At 40.2% G+C, this 15,558-nt stretch overlaps 1 protein-coding gene across 2 annotated transcripts in view; it reads right to left on the bottom strand.

The window, feature by feature from the left end:
• LOC141496209 (netrin-4-like) overlaps nucleotides 1-15,558 on the bottom strand; it is a 56,278-nt gene that overhangs the window by 11,449 nt on the left and 29,271 nt on the right. For both annotated transcript variants that reach the window (XM_074198460.1, XM_074198459.1), the window contains exons 4-5: nucleotides 7,675-7,801; nucleotides 4,687-4,875 (exon numbers count right to left, since the gene is read on the bottom strand). In XM_074198460.1, the coding sequence (XP_074054561.1) occupies nucleotides 4,687-4,875; nucleotides 7,675-7,801 (316 nt within the window). The remainder of the gene's footprint in view (nucleotides 1-4,686; nucleotides 4,876-7,674; nucleotides 7,802-15,558) is intronic.

The following is a 15,558-nucleotide window of genomic DNA, read 5'->3' as shown; positions in this document are numbered from 1 at the left end:
CCCGTGACAAAAAAAAGTAATCTGATCTAGTCCATCTTTTCCAATTTACAGAAGAGAAAACAATTCAGATAAAATGACTTGCCCAAGTCACCCAGCAAATTAGGACAGGACTAGGGTCCATATCTTGAGGCAGCTAAGCAGCATGGTACATAGAATGTTGGACCTGGAATCAGTGAGACCTGAATTCAAATCCAACCTCAGATACTAGCTGTGTCCCTGGGCAAGTCACTTAATCTCTGTTTGCCTCACTTTCCCCAACTGTAAAATGAGGATAATTACAATCCCTGCCTCCTGTGCTTGTTGTAAGGATTATATATATATATAATATTTATATAAGTACTTAATACTATATAAATGCTTATTCCTTTCCTAGTGCTCCTTCTATTATCTCACACTGCCTCTTTTCTCCAAGATCTGATAGAAAGGGGGGGGGAAGTGGATTCACCAAACTCAGACTCTGACCTGTCCCGGGGAACATCCAGATTGCTTAATCCCACTTGAAATTCCTAAAAACAAATCTGAGTCTCTATCTTGGTGTCTGTTTTTTGCCTTCTTAGTCTCAGTGGAAGCTAAACCAGGTACTCTGCAGGTGGCCTAGCACCTTTTCCTTCCCACAAGGTCAAAGATAGAGAGATTAGCAAGTAGCATAGGAATAATTTTCTGTCACACATACTTGGTTTTAGTTGAAAGAAAAACAGATAGAAAACAGTGATACAGAGAGACAGAGACAGAGAGGCAGAGAGACAAGAGGGGGAGAAGAGAGAGACAGAGAGAGTGGAGAAAAGAAAGAGAAAACAGAGAGAGATGGACACAGAGAGAAGAGACAGAGAGGGATAGAGACAGAGAGAAGGAGGAGAAAAAAAAGAAAGAATCAGAGAGGAGGGAGAAGAGAGAGAATGAAATAGAGACAGAAAGACAGACAGAAAAGGGAGGAGAGAGATAGAGAGACAAAAATAGAGCAGAGAGATGGAGAGAGAAAGAGGGAGACACAGAGAGAGACAGAAGGCAAAGGAGAGAGGAGAGAGAGAGACCGAGAGAGTGAGTATCCTTATTAACAGAAAGTCACTGAAAAGATTTGAATGGTATGGGTGGGGTAGCATTTGATTGTGATAACAGTCTTATTTTTTTTTCTCCTTCTGAGAGAAGTGATTGAGGCAGGACCTTGTTAAGAGCTGTAATCAATGTTTAAAGATTCTGCTTGACTTAAGACCTGCTCTCCCTGAGTCCCATTAACCTGGAAAGACAGACCTCCTCCCACCCCCTCTAGACCCTGGACAGCTGCATCACTTCTTTTTGCCCCAATTATCTCCTCTGGAGGAGGAGAACAAAGCTCTGTGGTCAGTTCACCCCTCTTGTCCTCCAGGCTTCCCTTCCTATTAGGGAGCTGAGCTGAATTTCTGCACACATGCCCTTCTCTATCAGAGTCCAAGGTGAAGAGGAATACCAGCAATGATGGCCCTGCTAATTTAGGGCCTTGTGCTATCACCCCCGCCACAAGCCTGTGAGGTAGGCAAGGAAGGCTATCTTTCTGGACACAAATTATATCAAAGTGAGGCCACTGATCATCTCATTTTTTTAAAGGCAATGGGATTAAGAGTGACTTGCCCAAGGTCACACAGCTAGGCAATTATTAAGTAGCTGAGGCTAGATTTGAACTCAAGTTCCCCTGACTCCAGGACTGGTGCTCTATCCACTATACCACCTATCTGCCCCATTAGATTGTTCTCATCCCCACTTTTCATATGAAAAAACTGAGGCTTGGGGAGATGACATTTCTACAGCCAGTGAATGGCAGAGCTGGGTCTTCTGCCTCCCAAATGCAGGGATCTTTCCCAGACTCTGCCACCTGCCACCCACCCACCTGCCCAGAGAAGACTTATAAGTGACCTCATGTGACACAGCAAGGTTGAAATCTCAATCAAGGTGTACTCAGATGGAACAGCGCTCCCTCAAAGTTGGATAGGTAGCCTAGGTGGCCTTGTCTCTGAACAGAGGGTGGAGTATGGGAATGTAGGGGACATATATTTGACTAAAGAAACTCTGGCCTGAAAGGTAGGAGACTCAAAATCTAAGCCTGACCGTCCAGAGACTTTCTGGGTGACCTTGGACGAAGTGGTCCCCTTCCTGGTTTGATAGAGTGGTTTCAGAGAGCAGGAAGGCTTATCTGCCCCCAGAGGAAGGGTAGCTGGGTTAGAATATGATGGAGATCACATTAGCTGCTTTAATCAGGAGCAGGGACACATCTACCCTGCCAAGGATCTCCTAGCTGATTGAATGAGGGACAGGGGAGGAGAGGCTTGAAGGGGAGAGGTGTCCTCACTCCCCTAGATATCCAGGGGTGCTCTAGAGTCAGCTCCAACCAACAGAGTCAATTGTTATATTTTCTTTTTTTTTTTAAATTGTTATGTTTTCAATGTGAGCATTTACACCTTGGAAATTGGGCAAATGCTGCAAGTCAGACCTTGATTTATTGTTCCATTGATTGTATAAACTTTATAAAGCAATGGAGAAAATGCAATGAATAATACAGATTAAACTTAAAAGTGTGACAAATACACTTCTTTTGGGAGATCTGGTTATTGTTTAACAATTCTTTACCTCTTTACCTTAACAATTCTTTACCTCTTTACCTTAACAAGGTGAATGTTTAAACAGCATCTCCTGGCTAAATTCCTCATTAGAATAAGCTCTTGGAGGGCAAGCACTATGTCCCTTTTGTACGTGTATCAGAGGCACTGGCACCAGTTGGTATACAGTAAGTAGTTTTGTTTTTGTTTTTGGCAAGGCAATAGGCTTAAGTGATTTGCCCAAGATCACACAATTAGGTAATTATTAAGTATCTGAGGTCAAATTTGAACTCAGGTCCTCCTGATTCCAAGACCAGTGCTCTGTCCACTTTGCCACCTAGCTGCCCCATATATAGTAATTATTTATTTAATGCTTATTGGCTGGTTGGAGGGCAATGTGATAGAGTGGGAATCTCCTTGCCATTGCCATCTTTGTGACCTCAGGCAAGTTACTTCACCTTCCTGAGACTCAGCTTCCTCATTTGAAAAATGAAAGTGTTGACCTAAAAGATCTCTGAAGACCCTTCCAACTTTAAATCTATAGTCCCATTGTTTGGAGTGAAGAGTGACTCTTCAGGGAGCATTGGGAATCCACAAAGAGAAGGACTTGGGCAGAGCGATCCTGAGACATCATCCAATCCAAACTTACTCATCCTTTTAAAGAAAAGGGTCTTGGACCCCAGATTCAACTAATCAGAGTTGAAGAGACTTGTTCAAGGTCACACAGGTGGTAAATGGAGAATCTTACTTAGAAAAGCAGACCCTTAGAAAATCAGCCTTGCCCTTCACAGGTTTCACAGACTTGCTCAAGGTCACTCAACCATTTAACACCGAAAAAATGAGATTTGAATTTAGGTTTCCTGGCTCCCAAAGGCAGTGCTCTCTATCTGGATCATACTGCTTCTCCATTCAGCTTGGCCTTGGCAGCAGGTGAATGCACTTGAAATAAAATGAATTTGGCTTGCTGCACCCTTTCCGCTGCCTCTTTCCTGCCTGGGATGCCTGCCAACACCCTGAAAAGGGGATGTAGCCAGACCCTACTCCGGGAGCCTCTGGTAAGGTTTCCACACAGACAGAGGGAACTTTGAAATAAGGTGGTGCCCTCTCAGCTGCTCCCGAAGATTTCCTAGATAGGGGGTTAAGCTCACATCCTGCTTTGTGTTGGGCTCCTTAGATAGATCCACAGCTCCAGACACTGAGATATCTGAGGAGCAAGAGATAGGTAAGACTTGAAATCTAACCCTGGCTCTCAAAGCAGTGTGCTCTGACCCATGCCCTCTGGCATAATCACCTATGACAATATGCAGGCTGGAAAGATGGAATCAGGGACCCTACTTGTCATGTCTGTTCCAGCCTCGGGGTCTTCCAGTCATTTAAAGAGCAAAGAACCTGGGAATGATAGCAAGGGCAAATGGAGGCCCTTGGCGGTCTTGGGTCAGAAAGTCCTGAAAATGAAATCCTTATAGCCCCTGTCTCCCAGACCAGTTGTGAGGATTAAATGAGATAATGTAAATAAATCACATTGTAAACCAAGTGCTACAGAACTGCTCGCCATTATTGTTATTTATCCTTCTGGAAGAGGACCAATGGCTTCTAGGGGATGGTTTGACTTGCCCGTGAATTGGATTAAAGTGAGGCAGAGTTGCACAAAATCATCAATCTCATACTCTCTCTCTTCCAGAATCATGAAAGACCAATAGCCAAGGGGCAGCTAAAAGGCTCAAAAGTGATTGGGGCACTGACCCTGGAGTCAGGAGGATCTGAGTTTAAATCTGCTTTCAGGTACTTTGGGCAAATCACTTAACCCATTGCCTTGCAAAAACAAAAAACAAAAGAAACAAAAAAGCCCAGTAGCAAGACAAAATCAAGACAACTGACAATGGTCTGGATGCAGTGGATTGTCCCAAGTCTGATTTCTACCCAAGTTCTAAGTACTCCACTCTAAAATCCTAAGGTCCCTTCCAGAAAGCTTTAACACTCTAGGTCTAAAGATTCTTCTAGCTCTTATATTCTGGGTTCCAAGGTCCTTTCATTTCTGATGTTCTAGGATTCCAGGATTCTCTAAGAAGGCTATGGGCCTCATTACGTCCCCCCCAAAGTCCCAGACCCAGATACTCACGTTTACAGACTTCTGGGGAAGACATAGGTTTGCTCCAGTCTCGATAGAACCCCAACTTGCATTTCTGGCAGTGACGGCCCTCTGTGTGGTGCTGGCAGTTGTCGCAGATGCCACCTGTGCGCCTCCCAGAATTCAGCCAGACGCCCCCATCAAAATGGCAGCTATCAGCATGGTTGTGACAACGGCACTCTGTGGAGGGCACCCCCATTCACCCATACATTTGGGTCTCGATTCTAGACCTATTTCCCCAGTTTTGTGTCCTTCTCTTGGCGGGGGGTGGCTCATGGGACCTTGGACAAATCATTTCACATACTCCCCCAAGAGCAGCTGTATTTAGGTGAAATCAGGTTAAAAGAAATGTCCAACTACCCCTTGAAGAGGAAAAGAAGTCAGTACAAACGGGAACAGACAGTGAAGGACTAGGCATCACTATCAGCCCTTCCTACTACTCCTTTGCATGTTGACTAACCGGCATGTAAGTGTCAGGTCCTTCGGTCATCTCATCTCCTCCTGCCTGCTTCCTCCTTGGTCACTAGGTCACTCCAGTCACTTTTTCAAATCCCTCAAAGTGAGGACACCAACTTGTTCCTATCTACCCTGGGGATGGATAGATCTGACAACCAGAAAGGGATCTTTCTACCCTGAACTGCTTTGGATTTACCTTCTCGGAGGATTTCGGGATAAATGATAACAGTACTAACAATGAGTTAGTGGTTTAAGATTTGCAAAGCACTTTACCCATCTCGTGTGATTTGAACTCAGAGCCAACTCTGAATTTGATTCAATAAAGTCTTTACTGGGAGCCTTGTTATATCCTCTGTCTCATGCTGAGCTATGAAGGAGAAAAAAATACTACCCTTCCCTCCTCTGATTAGAATTTTGAGATAAATGATTCTTTTTCTTTTATATTAACAACTAATTATTGAATTAGGACCCAGGTTTTTCCCTTTTCTGCTTCCTTATTCAGATATCAGCCCCTGTAGGTTAGTTATTCAGGCAGCATTTGAAATGCAGGGCTAATATACAGAAGGAAAATTCAGATTTGTTCAAGAGGTAAAGAAATTTTAATTTAGGTGAATTGATCAATTCTGGTCCATTGTGGTTTTTATTTTTATTTTATTTTTAATATTATTTAATTTCTTCAATTACATGCAAAGTTAGTCTTCAACATTCATCCTCTCACAGGTTTTTGTGTTCCACATTTTTCTATCTTTCTTCCCTCCCCCCCATAATGAGTAATCTGATATAGGAGTTATATATGTACAATCCTGATCAACACATTTCCATATTAGTCTTGTGGACCTTGGTGTTTTTACTCAGATAGGTCTAGGAAAATATGGATTCTCCCTTTTGTCAGGTGGGTGATATGAATATAGATAAGTCTTTTTGACCTATACTGAGTGATGAGAGTCATGTACCCCAGACTCTCATTAGAATGGGTTCACTCCCTGTGATGGAAAATGCCATTCATATCCAGAGAAAGAACTATGGAGTCTGAATGCAAATTGAAGAATACTATTTTCACTTATTTTTTGTTTTTTCTTTCTTTTAGTTTTTCCCTTTTATCCTGATTCTTCTTTCATAACATGATGAATATGGAGATAAGTTTGACATGATTATACATGTATAAAACTATATTGAAGTGCTTGATGTCTTGGGGAGAAAAGAAAAATTTGGAATTTTTGAAATAAAAATCTTACAAAAATGAATGTTGAAAACAATTTTTATGTGAAATAGAAAAAATAATAAAATAATGAAAAATAATATAATATAAAAATCAAATTAAATATATAAAAATAAAATTAAAAAATAATAAAAGACCAGAAGTATGAATAGATTCACCTCTCATAATATTCATTCTCTTTTCATTGCTAATCTATCAGAGCTAATATCTAACCTCAGTAATGCACACTCTTTCAAAAGTATATGAGTTGAGTAAGTTCTATCTAAGAGATGAGTCTTTAGCATTTAAGGGAGTCATTGACCTCCTTTTTTAATTCTATGCTGGCATTATTAATAAAATGATTAATTACCAGAAACTACGTCTCTTGAACTTATTCTGTCATAAAATATGTGAAGAGAGAACTGGAAATAACTTTGTGGTGGTTTTAGTCAAGGAGTGCTTCATGAATGAGGTGAGATAAGTTTTGAAGGGAATACAGCTAGAAGACATTCAACCTTATGCGAACTCATTCCTTTGGAACTTACAGGTTTCTCAGTTTCCCAGCAACCATCCCTATAGCTACTACAAATATGCTTGTGTGGGTGATCACTTTAGTGTTAATCACTGTCACTCTGAAGATTAACTGATAGTCAGTGAGAGTTAGGAAAACCCTTTAAAATTGAAATATAAAATGTGTGGGGAAATGCATTATATTATTTGAAAAACTTATTAATTGTACTTTTAAAATCTAAATTTATTTGACCAGAGATTGTTTGACCTCAGAATTTTGCCCTGATCTCAGTAACTCTCTAATGAATTTTGGGTTCCCTAAGGTCATGGACTTAACCAAAAGATTTATGCTTTGGGACCCCTCATTCAGGTCTTGTTTTAGGTCCTCTCAAGTTGTGTTTTTAGGCTCCTCTTATGTTGTGACTTCCCCTAAATTTTATTGAATGTTTACTTTTACTGATATCCATCTCAGTTGACCTTGCTTTCAAGTTGCCCTCATGGCAAAATTGTTTAAGAACCTTAATGAGAAGGAGCCACACCTTTCTAGTTTACTCTCCCTACCAAGTGGCCTATTAAGTTTATTTTCAAAACTATTTCAGATTTTTGGGCTCATTCTTGTGACTAATAATGGTTAATTAAAAGCAAAGGAGGTGAGCCAAAAAAAAATCCAGGAAAGGGACTAAAAAAGCAGGTAGGAGAGTGTCAAAATATCTCACAATGAGAATTTTGAATTGATTATACACTTCCTCATATACTTGAGCATGAGACCTTCTGAGACCCAGGACCCTTTTGGATCTCTATCCCCAGCCACTTACTTTTGCACTCATTGGGCTGGTTTGTTTTCCCATCTCCTGGTTTCCATGGTTGATCATTGTACAGTGGCAAACATTTCTCACAGTGTAGACCTGCTGTGTGATGTCTGCACACACATGTTCCATGGACCTGTTACCGAGAGGATGAGATTGTCATTAAAGGAGAGAGGCCAATATCTACATTGAACTTGAATTCTCATTCAACATTCAGTGGATTTTCCTAATAAGGAAAGGATGGGAGGTAAAAACAGCTTGTCCACCAACTTCTGTGCCTTTCCTTATTCTGTGTGACTTTGGTTGTTTGGGGTTTTTTTTTTAGGTCTTTTTGCAAGGCAATGGGGTTAAATGGCTTGCCCAAGGTCACACAGCTAGGTCATTATTAAGTGTCTGAGGCCAGATTTGAACTTAGATACTCCTGACTTCAGGGCTGGTGCTCTATCCACTGTACCACCTAGCTGCCCCGTTTATGTGACTTTGGACAAATCATTTCCTTTCTCAGTTTCTCCTTCTTGAAAATGAAGGGGGTTGGAACTATCCCAGAATTTTATCATTAGAGGAGACCTCATATGTTGTTTCAACACAACCCATATCTGACCAATAATCCTTTCTACAATCCCAATAAGTTGCCACCTAATCTTAGAGCAGCATTGATGGGGAAACCCAATGGGTTGCCCTCCAAAGGTAAACCATTTCACTTCCAGACTGTTTTAATGGTCAGAAAATTTTTTCTTATATCAAATCTAAATCAACCTCTCTCCAATTTCCTCCCCTTGCTCCTAGCCACACTTACTTGAATATAATTCTTCTTTCTTATGATCAACCTCTAAATATTTGGAGACAATTATGTTCCTCTCATCTTCCTTCTCTGAGCTAAACAAGTTCCTTCAGCTAATTCTTTCATATTACACTCTGTTCTTTTTGCCATCTTGACTGCCTTCTGACAATGACTTAGTGTGTCTGTCTTTTCTGAAATGGGGTTCCTAGAACTGAGCACAGTGGTCTTCTCAGAATACAGAAAAGAGGGGCTATTACTTTGTTCTGGACTCTATGCTTTGATTAATGCAGACTAGAAAAGGAAAAAGGGAAAAAGCACTAACTTCTTTGGCTGCCACATCTGTTGAATTTTATTAAACTGAGCTGGGTCACTCTTGAGCAAGTCACTGAATCCTCTCTAGGCAATACTCTAAAACTATGAATTACAGTGGAAGTGCCAACCAGCACCGGGAAAGAGAATTTCCACATCTGGAGTTCCCTATGGAGTTTCATTTTTCTACAATTTGTCCTACTGTTCAAGCCCCCTGAAATCTTTTTAGATACTGAATCTGACATGTTCCTTGTTGGTTTTCCCCTCCTATCTTTGGGCCATCTGCAAGCTTAAGAAACATGTCTTCAATGTCTTCAATCAAGCCATGGTGAAAAATGTTGACTTGAATGATCTCCAAAGCCCTTTCAAGTTGACATTCAAAGGTCTAAATATAAAGCACTATGCAAGTATATAATGTTGCCATTATGAATTCAACAAATAGGTTTAATTCATTTATTTTCAAGATTGTTTTCTTCCTTCATGCCTTCCTTTCCAATTGGGTTTAAGTGACTTGCCCAAAGTCACACAGCTGGTAAGTAACTGAAGCTGGATTTGAACTCAGGTCCTCCTGACTCCAGGACTGGTGCTTTATCTAATAGCCGGCCCTATTTTCAAGATATTTAGTAATGGTATATTTATATGTGCAAATCATGTGTCTAGGCATTAGGCATACCAAGTTTAAAAATAACTCAATTTCTGTCATTAAGAACCTTTCAGTTTAACGGGGGGAATAAGACATGCACACAAGTGACACAAAGTAGAATATCTAATATCAAATGTTAGGTGGCCCAATGGATAAAGGGATGAGAAGATTGGAATTCTGTGTAATTCTGGGCACTTAACTTTTTCTTGCCTCAATTTCATTTATCTGTACAGTGGAAATGATAATAGGACCTATCTCCCTGGTTGTTGTGAGGATCAAATAAGACAATATTTGTAAAGGGTGCTGGAACACAGTAGGTGCTTAATAATTGCTTGTTTCTCCCCCCACCCCTTCCTCCCCTCTGGGACTTAAAGAGAACAAGACTAATGCTTCTAATGCCTGAATCTAACCCTACACATAGGATAAGCCAAGAAGAGATCTAGACAAGGTGCTACAAGAAAAGACTTCGGGGTGGCTAGGTGGCCTAGTGGATAAAGCACTGGCCTTGGAGTCAGGAGTACCTGGGTTCAAATCCGGTCTCAGACACTTAATAATTACCTAGCTGTGTGGCCTTGGGCAAGTCACTTAACCCCCATTTGCCTTGCAAAAAACCCCAAAAAACAAAACAAAACAAAAAAAAGAAAAGACTTCATGAGGAGACAGCATCAACCTTCAGGTTGCAAAAGAAAAGAAAGGCCTTCCAAAGACAGAGAGGAGAAAGGAGGCTGTTTCCAGGCATATGAGAATTTGTTACAAAATTTGTATTAAAAAGAAAGGCAGTATGGCAAAAATGAACAGTCAACCTCAGGACTAGGAGACCTGAGTTCAAATCCTGCCTCTGGTGCAGACTAACTGGGTGATCCTGAGCAAGTCACTTAATCCTCTTCAGTGCTCCAGACAACTCTCCAAGACCATGACTTAGAGTGGAGGTGGCAACCTGCCTCTGCGGAGGGAGCTTCCTCATGTAGGAAACTATGAAATCACAGGGCTGGACCCCATGCCTATTTATTAAAAGTTAAGCCTGCAGAGGGCAGTATTTAATGTAGAATGAACTTCTGAACACAGGTAGGAGGACTGTCATTGATGATAGAAAGCAATTCTCTGAATAATCAAGTCACGTCATTGCAGTATGTAGAGTGTTAGAGCTGTAAGAGACAAAAGAAGACTTTTGCTCTAACCACTTTGTTTTGCAGTTTAGGAAACAGAGGCCCAGAAGGAAGAAACACCTAGCCAAGGCCACACAAGCAGTTCTGATACTCTGGGTTCCAAAGTCCCTTCTACCTTTGACATTTTGGGTTCTGAGGTCCCTTGCAGCTCTGACATTTTAGGTTTTAAGTTCTGACATTCTGTGTTCCAAGGCTTCACCCAACTCTGCCATTCTAGGTTCCAAGGTCTCACCCAGTTCTGACATTTTAGGTTCTATATCTCCTTCAAGCTCAACATTCCATGTTCTAATATAAATATAATAACTTAGTGTTTTGTGAGCAACAACTGTTTGCCCCACTGTCCCAGATCCTGGGTATCACCCCTATCACTGTCATCTGTGCCATCACCACTGCTACCAGCCTCTCTTAGCTTATTTCCCCCTAGATAAAAGAATTCTTCTTTATAACTCTGGACATACCCCTGTGGAAAACTAGTAATACAAGTCATTGTATGTTAAGTGTCCAACAAGTGTCTAGATGCTCAGGGTTATACGGGTGGGAAGACACAGAACCATCATAGAGGTGACTGGCTAGAAAAGACTTCAAATAGAACATGGGGTCTTGCATTGAACTTTAAAAAGATGGAGAGAAATGAGTTCAACTGCTGTGACAGAAGTAATATATCTGAGGAAAGGGGATGATATTCCAGGCAAGAGAATAGTAAGGAACATCTTGTAGATACAACTGAGTGGAGCAATTGGCCAGAACTGAGTTTACTTGTGGGCCAGCAATGAGAGATGAAGTGGGAAAGGTTTGGGGAAGACCTTGAAGGCCAGACTTAGGAGTCCAGACTTTATCCATAAGTGAAGAAGTATGTTCATTGAAAGTTTTTATAATCCAATATACCCTCCTAGAGGAGCAGTCAAAAATGGGAGATACATGGCGGGGGGGACACTCTCCTACAAATTCCTTTAAGGTTTGGAATCAATCCCTTGCCTCAGAACATAACGCTTCATGGGATTTCTAGTTGTTCAAAATGACAACTGACTTTCAAGGTTGTGATAGGAAGGAGGTTGAGGAGGATGTCAGAGAACTATCTGTCCATGTATGGGAAGAGAAATAGGGGAAAGGAGAGAGAAAGAGATAAGGAGAAGGGGAGGGAGAAGAAGAGGAAAAAGTTTTTTATCCTCACTTTATAGAGATGGAACTCCAGGGTCAAGGTCACATAGGTAAAACCACAACTCAGACTCCAAATGTCCTGATTCCCAAGTAAGTGTTCTAAACTTTCAGGAAAACTTTTCTAGAAGAACCACTCCCAGGAAAGTAAAGAATTCTATGATATCCAAGAAACTAATGCCTGACCTTGGATTTCACCTCCTGCCCTTGTGCAGATGTTGCCTTAGCTTGACATGGCTCTGGCCCAGGCTGCCAGAATACTTGAATTTCTCTTCAGTCACTTCAGGTTTAGAAAACCAGTCAAATGCTGTTGATTCTGGGGAATACCCATATTGAGGTTTATAGCGTCATTTGGTAAAGCCACCAAAAATGAAAGGGCTGGTCCTGCCTTTGACACCAACTACATGTGTGATCACTAAGACTTTACAGATTATAATATATATATATATATATATATACATATATATATATAGTGTGTGTATATATTTATATATGTATATATACACATTTACATATGTGTGTATCTGTGTATATGTGTGTGTGTGTGTACGGAAGGAAACAGGCAGAGGCAGAGATTATCATAGATGGAGAGAGAGAGAGAGAGAGAGAGAGAGAGAGAGAGAGAGAGAGAGAGAGAGAGAGTTACACAAGTTACACTTACAACTGGTGTGATCTTGGGCTAATTATATGAACTATGTGGACCTCCATGACCTCATCTGCAAAATGAGGGGTTCAAGGAGTGGATCTGAGCTCTCTTACAGTTCCAAATATCAGCTTGTTTTGTTATCCAAGCAATAGCATCTCTGCATCTCAGTTTCTCCAGTTGTAAAAATGGGTCAATAATGCCTATACAACCTGCCTCACAGGGCTGTTGTGAAGACCAAATGAGTAACATGTGTAGACAACCAATCTTTCCAGTATTTCACCTCAGTCCTTTTCATACAGTCTTCATTCCCGCCCAAGTGTCCTTCTTGGGCTCCTCACCCATGGCATCTCATCTCCGAGCTTTTCACCAGCTGCCTCCACTACCTGAAATGTACTCCCTTACAGCTTCACCTCTTGAGATTCCCAAGCCTTTTCAACAGTTTCTCTCTATAAAAGGTCCTTCCCAATCCCTCCAGTGGTTCATGCTCTTCCCTTGTTGCCCAGTGAAACTGCTTTGTCTATATTCTGCATTTATTTATTTATTTATTTGTAACTATGTTGTATCCTTCAAATGGAATGTATGTGAGCTTCTTGAGGGAAGGAATTTTGTTTCTGTCTTTTCTTTTTATTTCCAGCACCCATAGGGCACCTGGAAAAAAAAGTATGTAATAAATGCACTTTGTTATTGATTTATTATTGTACATTAGAAAGAGTTCTAGATTGTTCATTCATTCATTCATTTACTTCATTCATTCAATGAACTAGTAAAGTTCCTAATGGACAAAATTCTCTTTTTTGCCAGTAAAAAAGTATGACAGAACAAGCAGATAAAAAAGGCAAAAGATTTGGGTTTCAGTCTCAACTCGGCCATTACTTAGGCATGTAATCTTGGGCAAATTCTTCCCTTCTCTGGGACTCAATTTTTACCCCTAAAAAATGAAGGAGTTTGACTAAACAATTTCTTCCAATTTTGTAAAGTTGTGGTATTTTAACTTTGAACTGGTCTCAGAAACTCTTTAAAAGAAGTTGACTCCTTTTCATATATGGAAAAGCAAAGCAAACCCCAGGCTAAAAGAGCTGCAAAGTCATTAGATCCTTAACAACACATAAGTATTTCTAATAAAGTAAAAGACCATCTTCTAAAAGGAAAACCATCATATTTAAAACCACAAGATGAAAGTAAATGAAAGCATCCATTAAGTAATTAAAAAAAACACCCTATGATCATTAAACTGTTAAGTAATAAAATAAAAACACTCATCCCCCCTTAGCTTCTAACTCCAATCAGAGCATTTCAGCAAAGTTCTAATGAAAATGCCAGCAGCCTCTGTTTCATTTCAATAGACCTCCAAGCTGGAAGAAGGGACTTTGGTGGCTTCAGTGGTCCCCACATGTCTTTGCTATTTAGATCTATTCTTTTGTTTCAAACCCTGTACCCAACAAGTGATGATCCAACCCTATGGCTGAAAACCTTTAGGGCTAAGGTGACCCTTGGGATAAAATCTAAGCCCATTTAAGGTGCAGCTACATGAGCAAGACCTCTCTTCCTATTGTCAATGCAAAGAGACTAGAGGGAATTTCATTAGGACCAGACAGAATTCCTTGGATCAGCTGAGGAAAACAATTTCTCAGTAATTATCGGACAAAGAGAATTTAGGAGGCTAGTTGTGATTTAGAGCCAAAGGATGTGAAAAATTATTCCTATGGATTCTCATCTCTCTTTTCCAATAAGGTCTCAGATATCTCCATTCATGGTACATTAATGAGTGAATTTTTGGGGGCATTGAATTTTGACCCATTATGGAAGAAAGAATACCAGACATCAAGACTGGAATTCTGGTGCCAGTTTTTGGCATGTACTACTAGCTCTGTGACTTCATGCAAGTTAGAACATTGTAGGATTCTTGTCTTTGAAGGAGACTTAGAATCATTTAGCTAATTCTCTCATTTTACAGAAGAGGAAACTGAGACTTAGAAAGCAGAAAAACACTTTACTACATTACAGAGTTGAATGAACCTCAGAGGTCATTGAGTCTGACCTCTGTATCTGACCCAGAATCACATGTAGAATATTGGTGTCAAGACTTTGTTGAAGAAAGGCTTCCAGTGAGGCGGATCCACTGCCTCCCAAAGATTCATCCTTGGGTAGAATTTTCATCTATCAAGGCTAAATCTGCCCCTCTGCAACTTCCTCTCCAGATTTTATGATTAGGAAGAATATTTTCTAATCCTTTCTTCATATGATAATACTTCAAATACTCAAAAACATTTATCGTTAAGTCTTTCTTCTTCTCTAAACTCATTCATAGTCTAAAGACAGCTAAGTGGAGCATGTATAGAGTCCTGAGTCTGGATTCAGGAGTTCAAATCTGGCCTCAGATACTGACTAGCTATGAGGCCCTGGGCAAGTCACTTAACTTCTATCTTCCTCACTTTCCTCAACTATAAGATGAAGGTGATAATATTACCTACCAATAGGGTAATTACAATTAAGTGATAAAATATGTTAACTTCATAGTAGACATTTTTAATGCTCATTTCCTTTTCTCCTTCCTTTCTTACTCTTTCCCCCCCCTTCCTCCCTCCTTTTGTCGCTTCTCTTCCTTCCTTCCTTTCTTCCTATTTCCCTTACCTTTTTTCCTTCTTCCTTCCCAAAATGTGGTAACTGAACACCATTACCCTATGTGATCCAGTCAACATAAGACTATGATCTCCCTCCTTTAGGACACTATGTCTTTTAATGTAGCCCAGGATAACATGAGCTTTTTTGATCACCATAATACACTGCTAACTCATATATAGCTTTCAGTCCACTTAAAACCCCAGATATTTTCCAAACAAACTGTTCTTAATTTTGTACCACCTATCTTGTACTTGTGAAGTGCATTTTTTGTATCCAAATGTAAATCTTTATATTTCTTCCTATTAAATGTCATCTCATTCTACTCGGTCCATCATTCTAGCTTGATGAAATATTTTTGTCATCCAATATATTGGTTTTCCTTCTTAGATTTATGTTAACTATAAGTCTAATAGGCATATTTTCTATAACTTCATTCAAATAATTGATTAAAATGTTGAATAACATGGCACAGACCCCCTAAGATCCTTGGGGCATCTCACAACTTCCTTCCAAGTTACCATTGAACCATTAATAACTGCTGTGGAGGTTCAGTTCTGAATCCATTTAATAG

Source organism: Macrotis lagotis, chromosome 8, assembly GCF_037893015.1.
Source record: "Macrotis lagotis isolate mMagLag1 chromosome 8, bilby.v1.9.chrom.fasta, whole genome shotgun sequence".
Classification (NCBI taxonomy): domain Eukaryota; kingdom Metazoa; phylum Chordata; class Mammalia; order Peramelemorphia; family Peramelidae; genus Macrotis; species Macrotis lagotis.
Note: the sequence above shows the minus strand (reverse complement) of the source record. Positions and strands in the feature narration are given on the sequence as shown.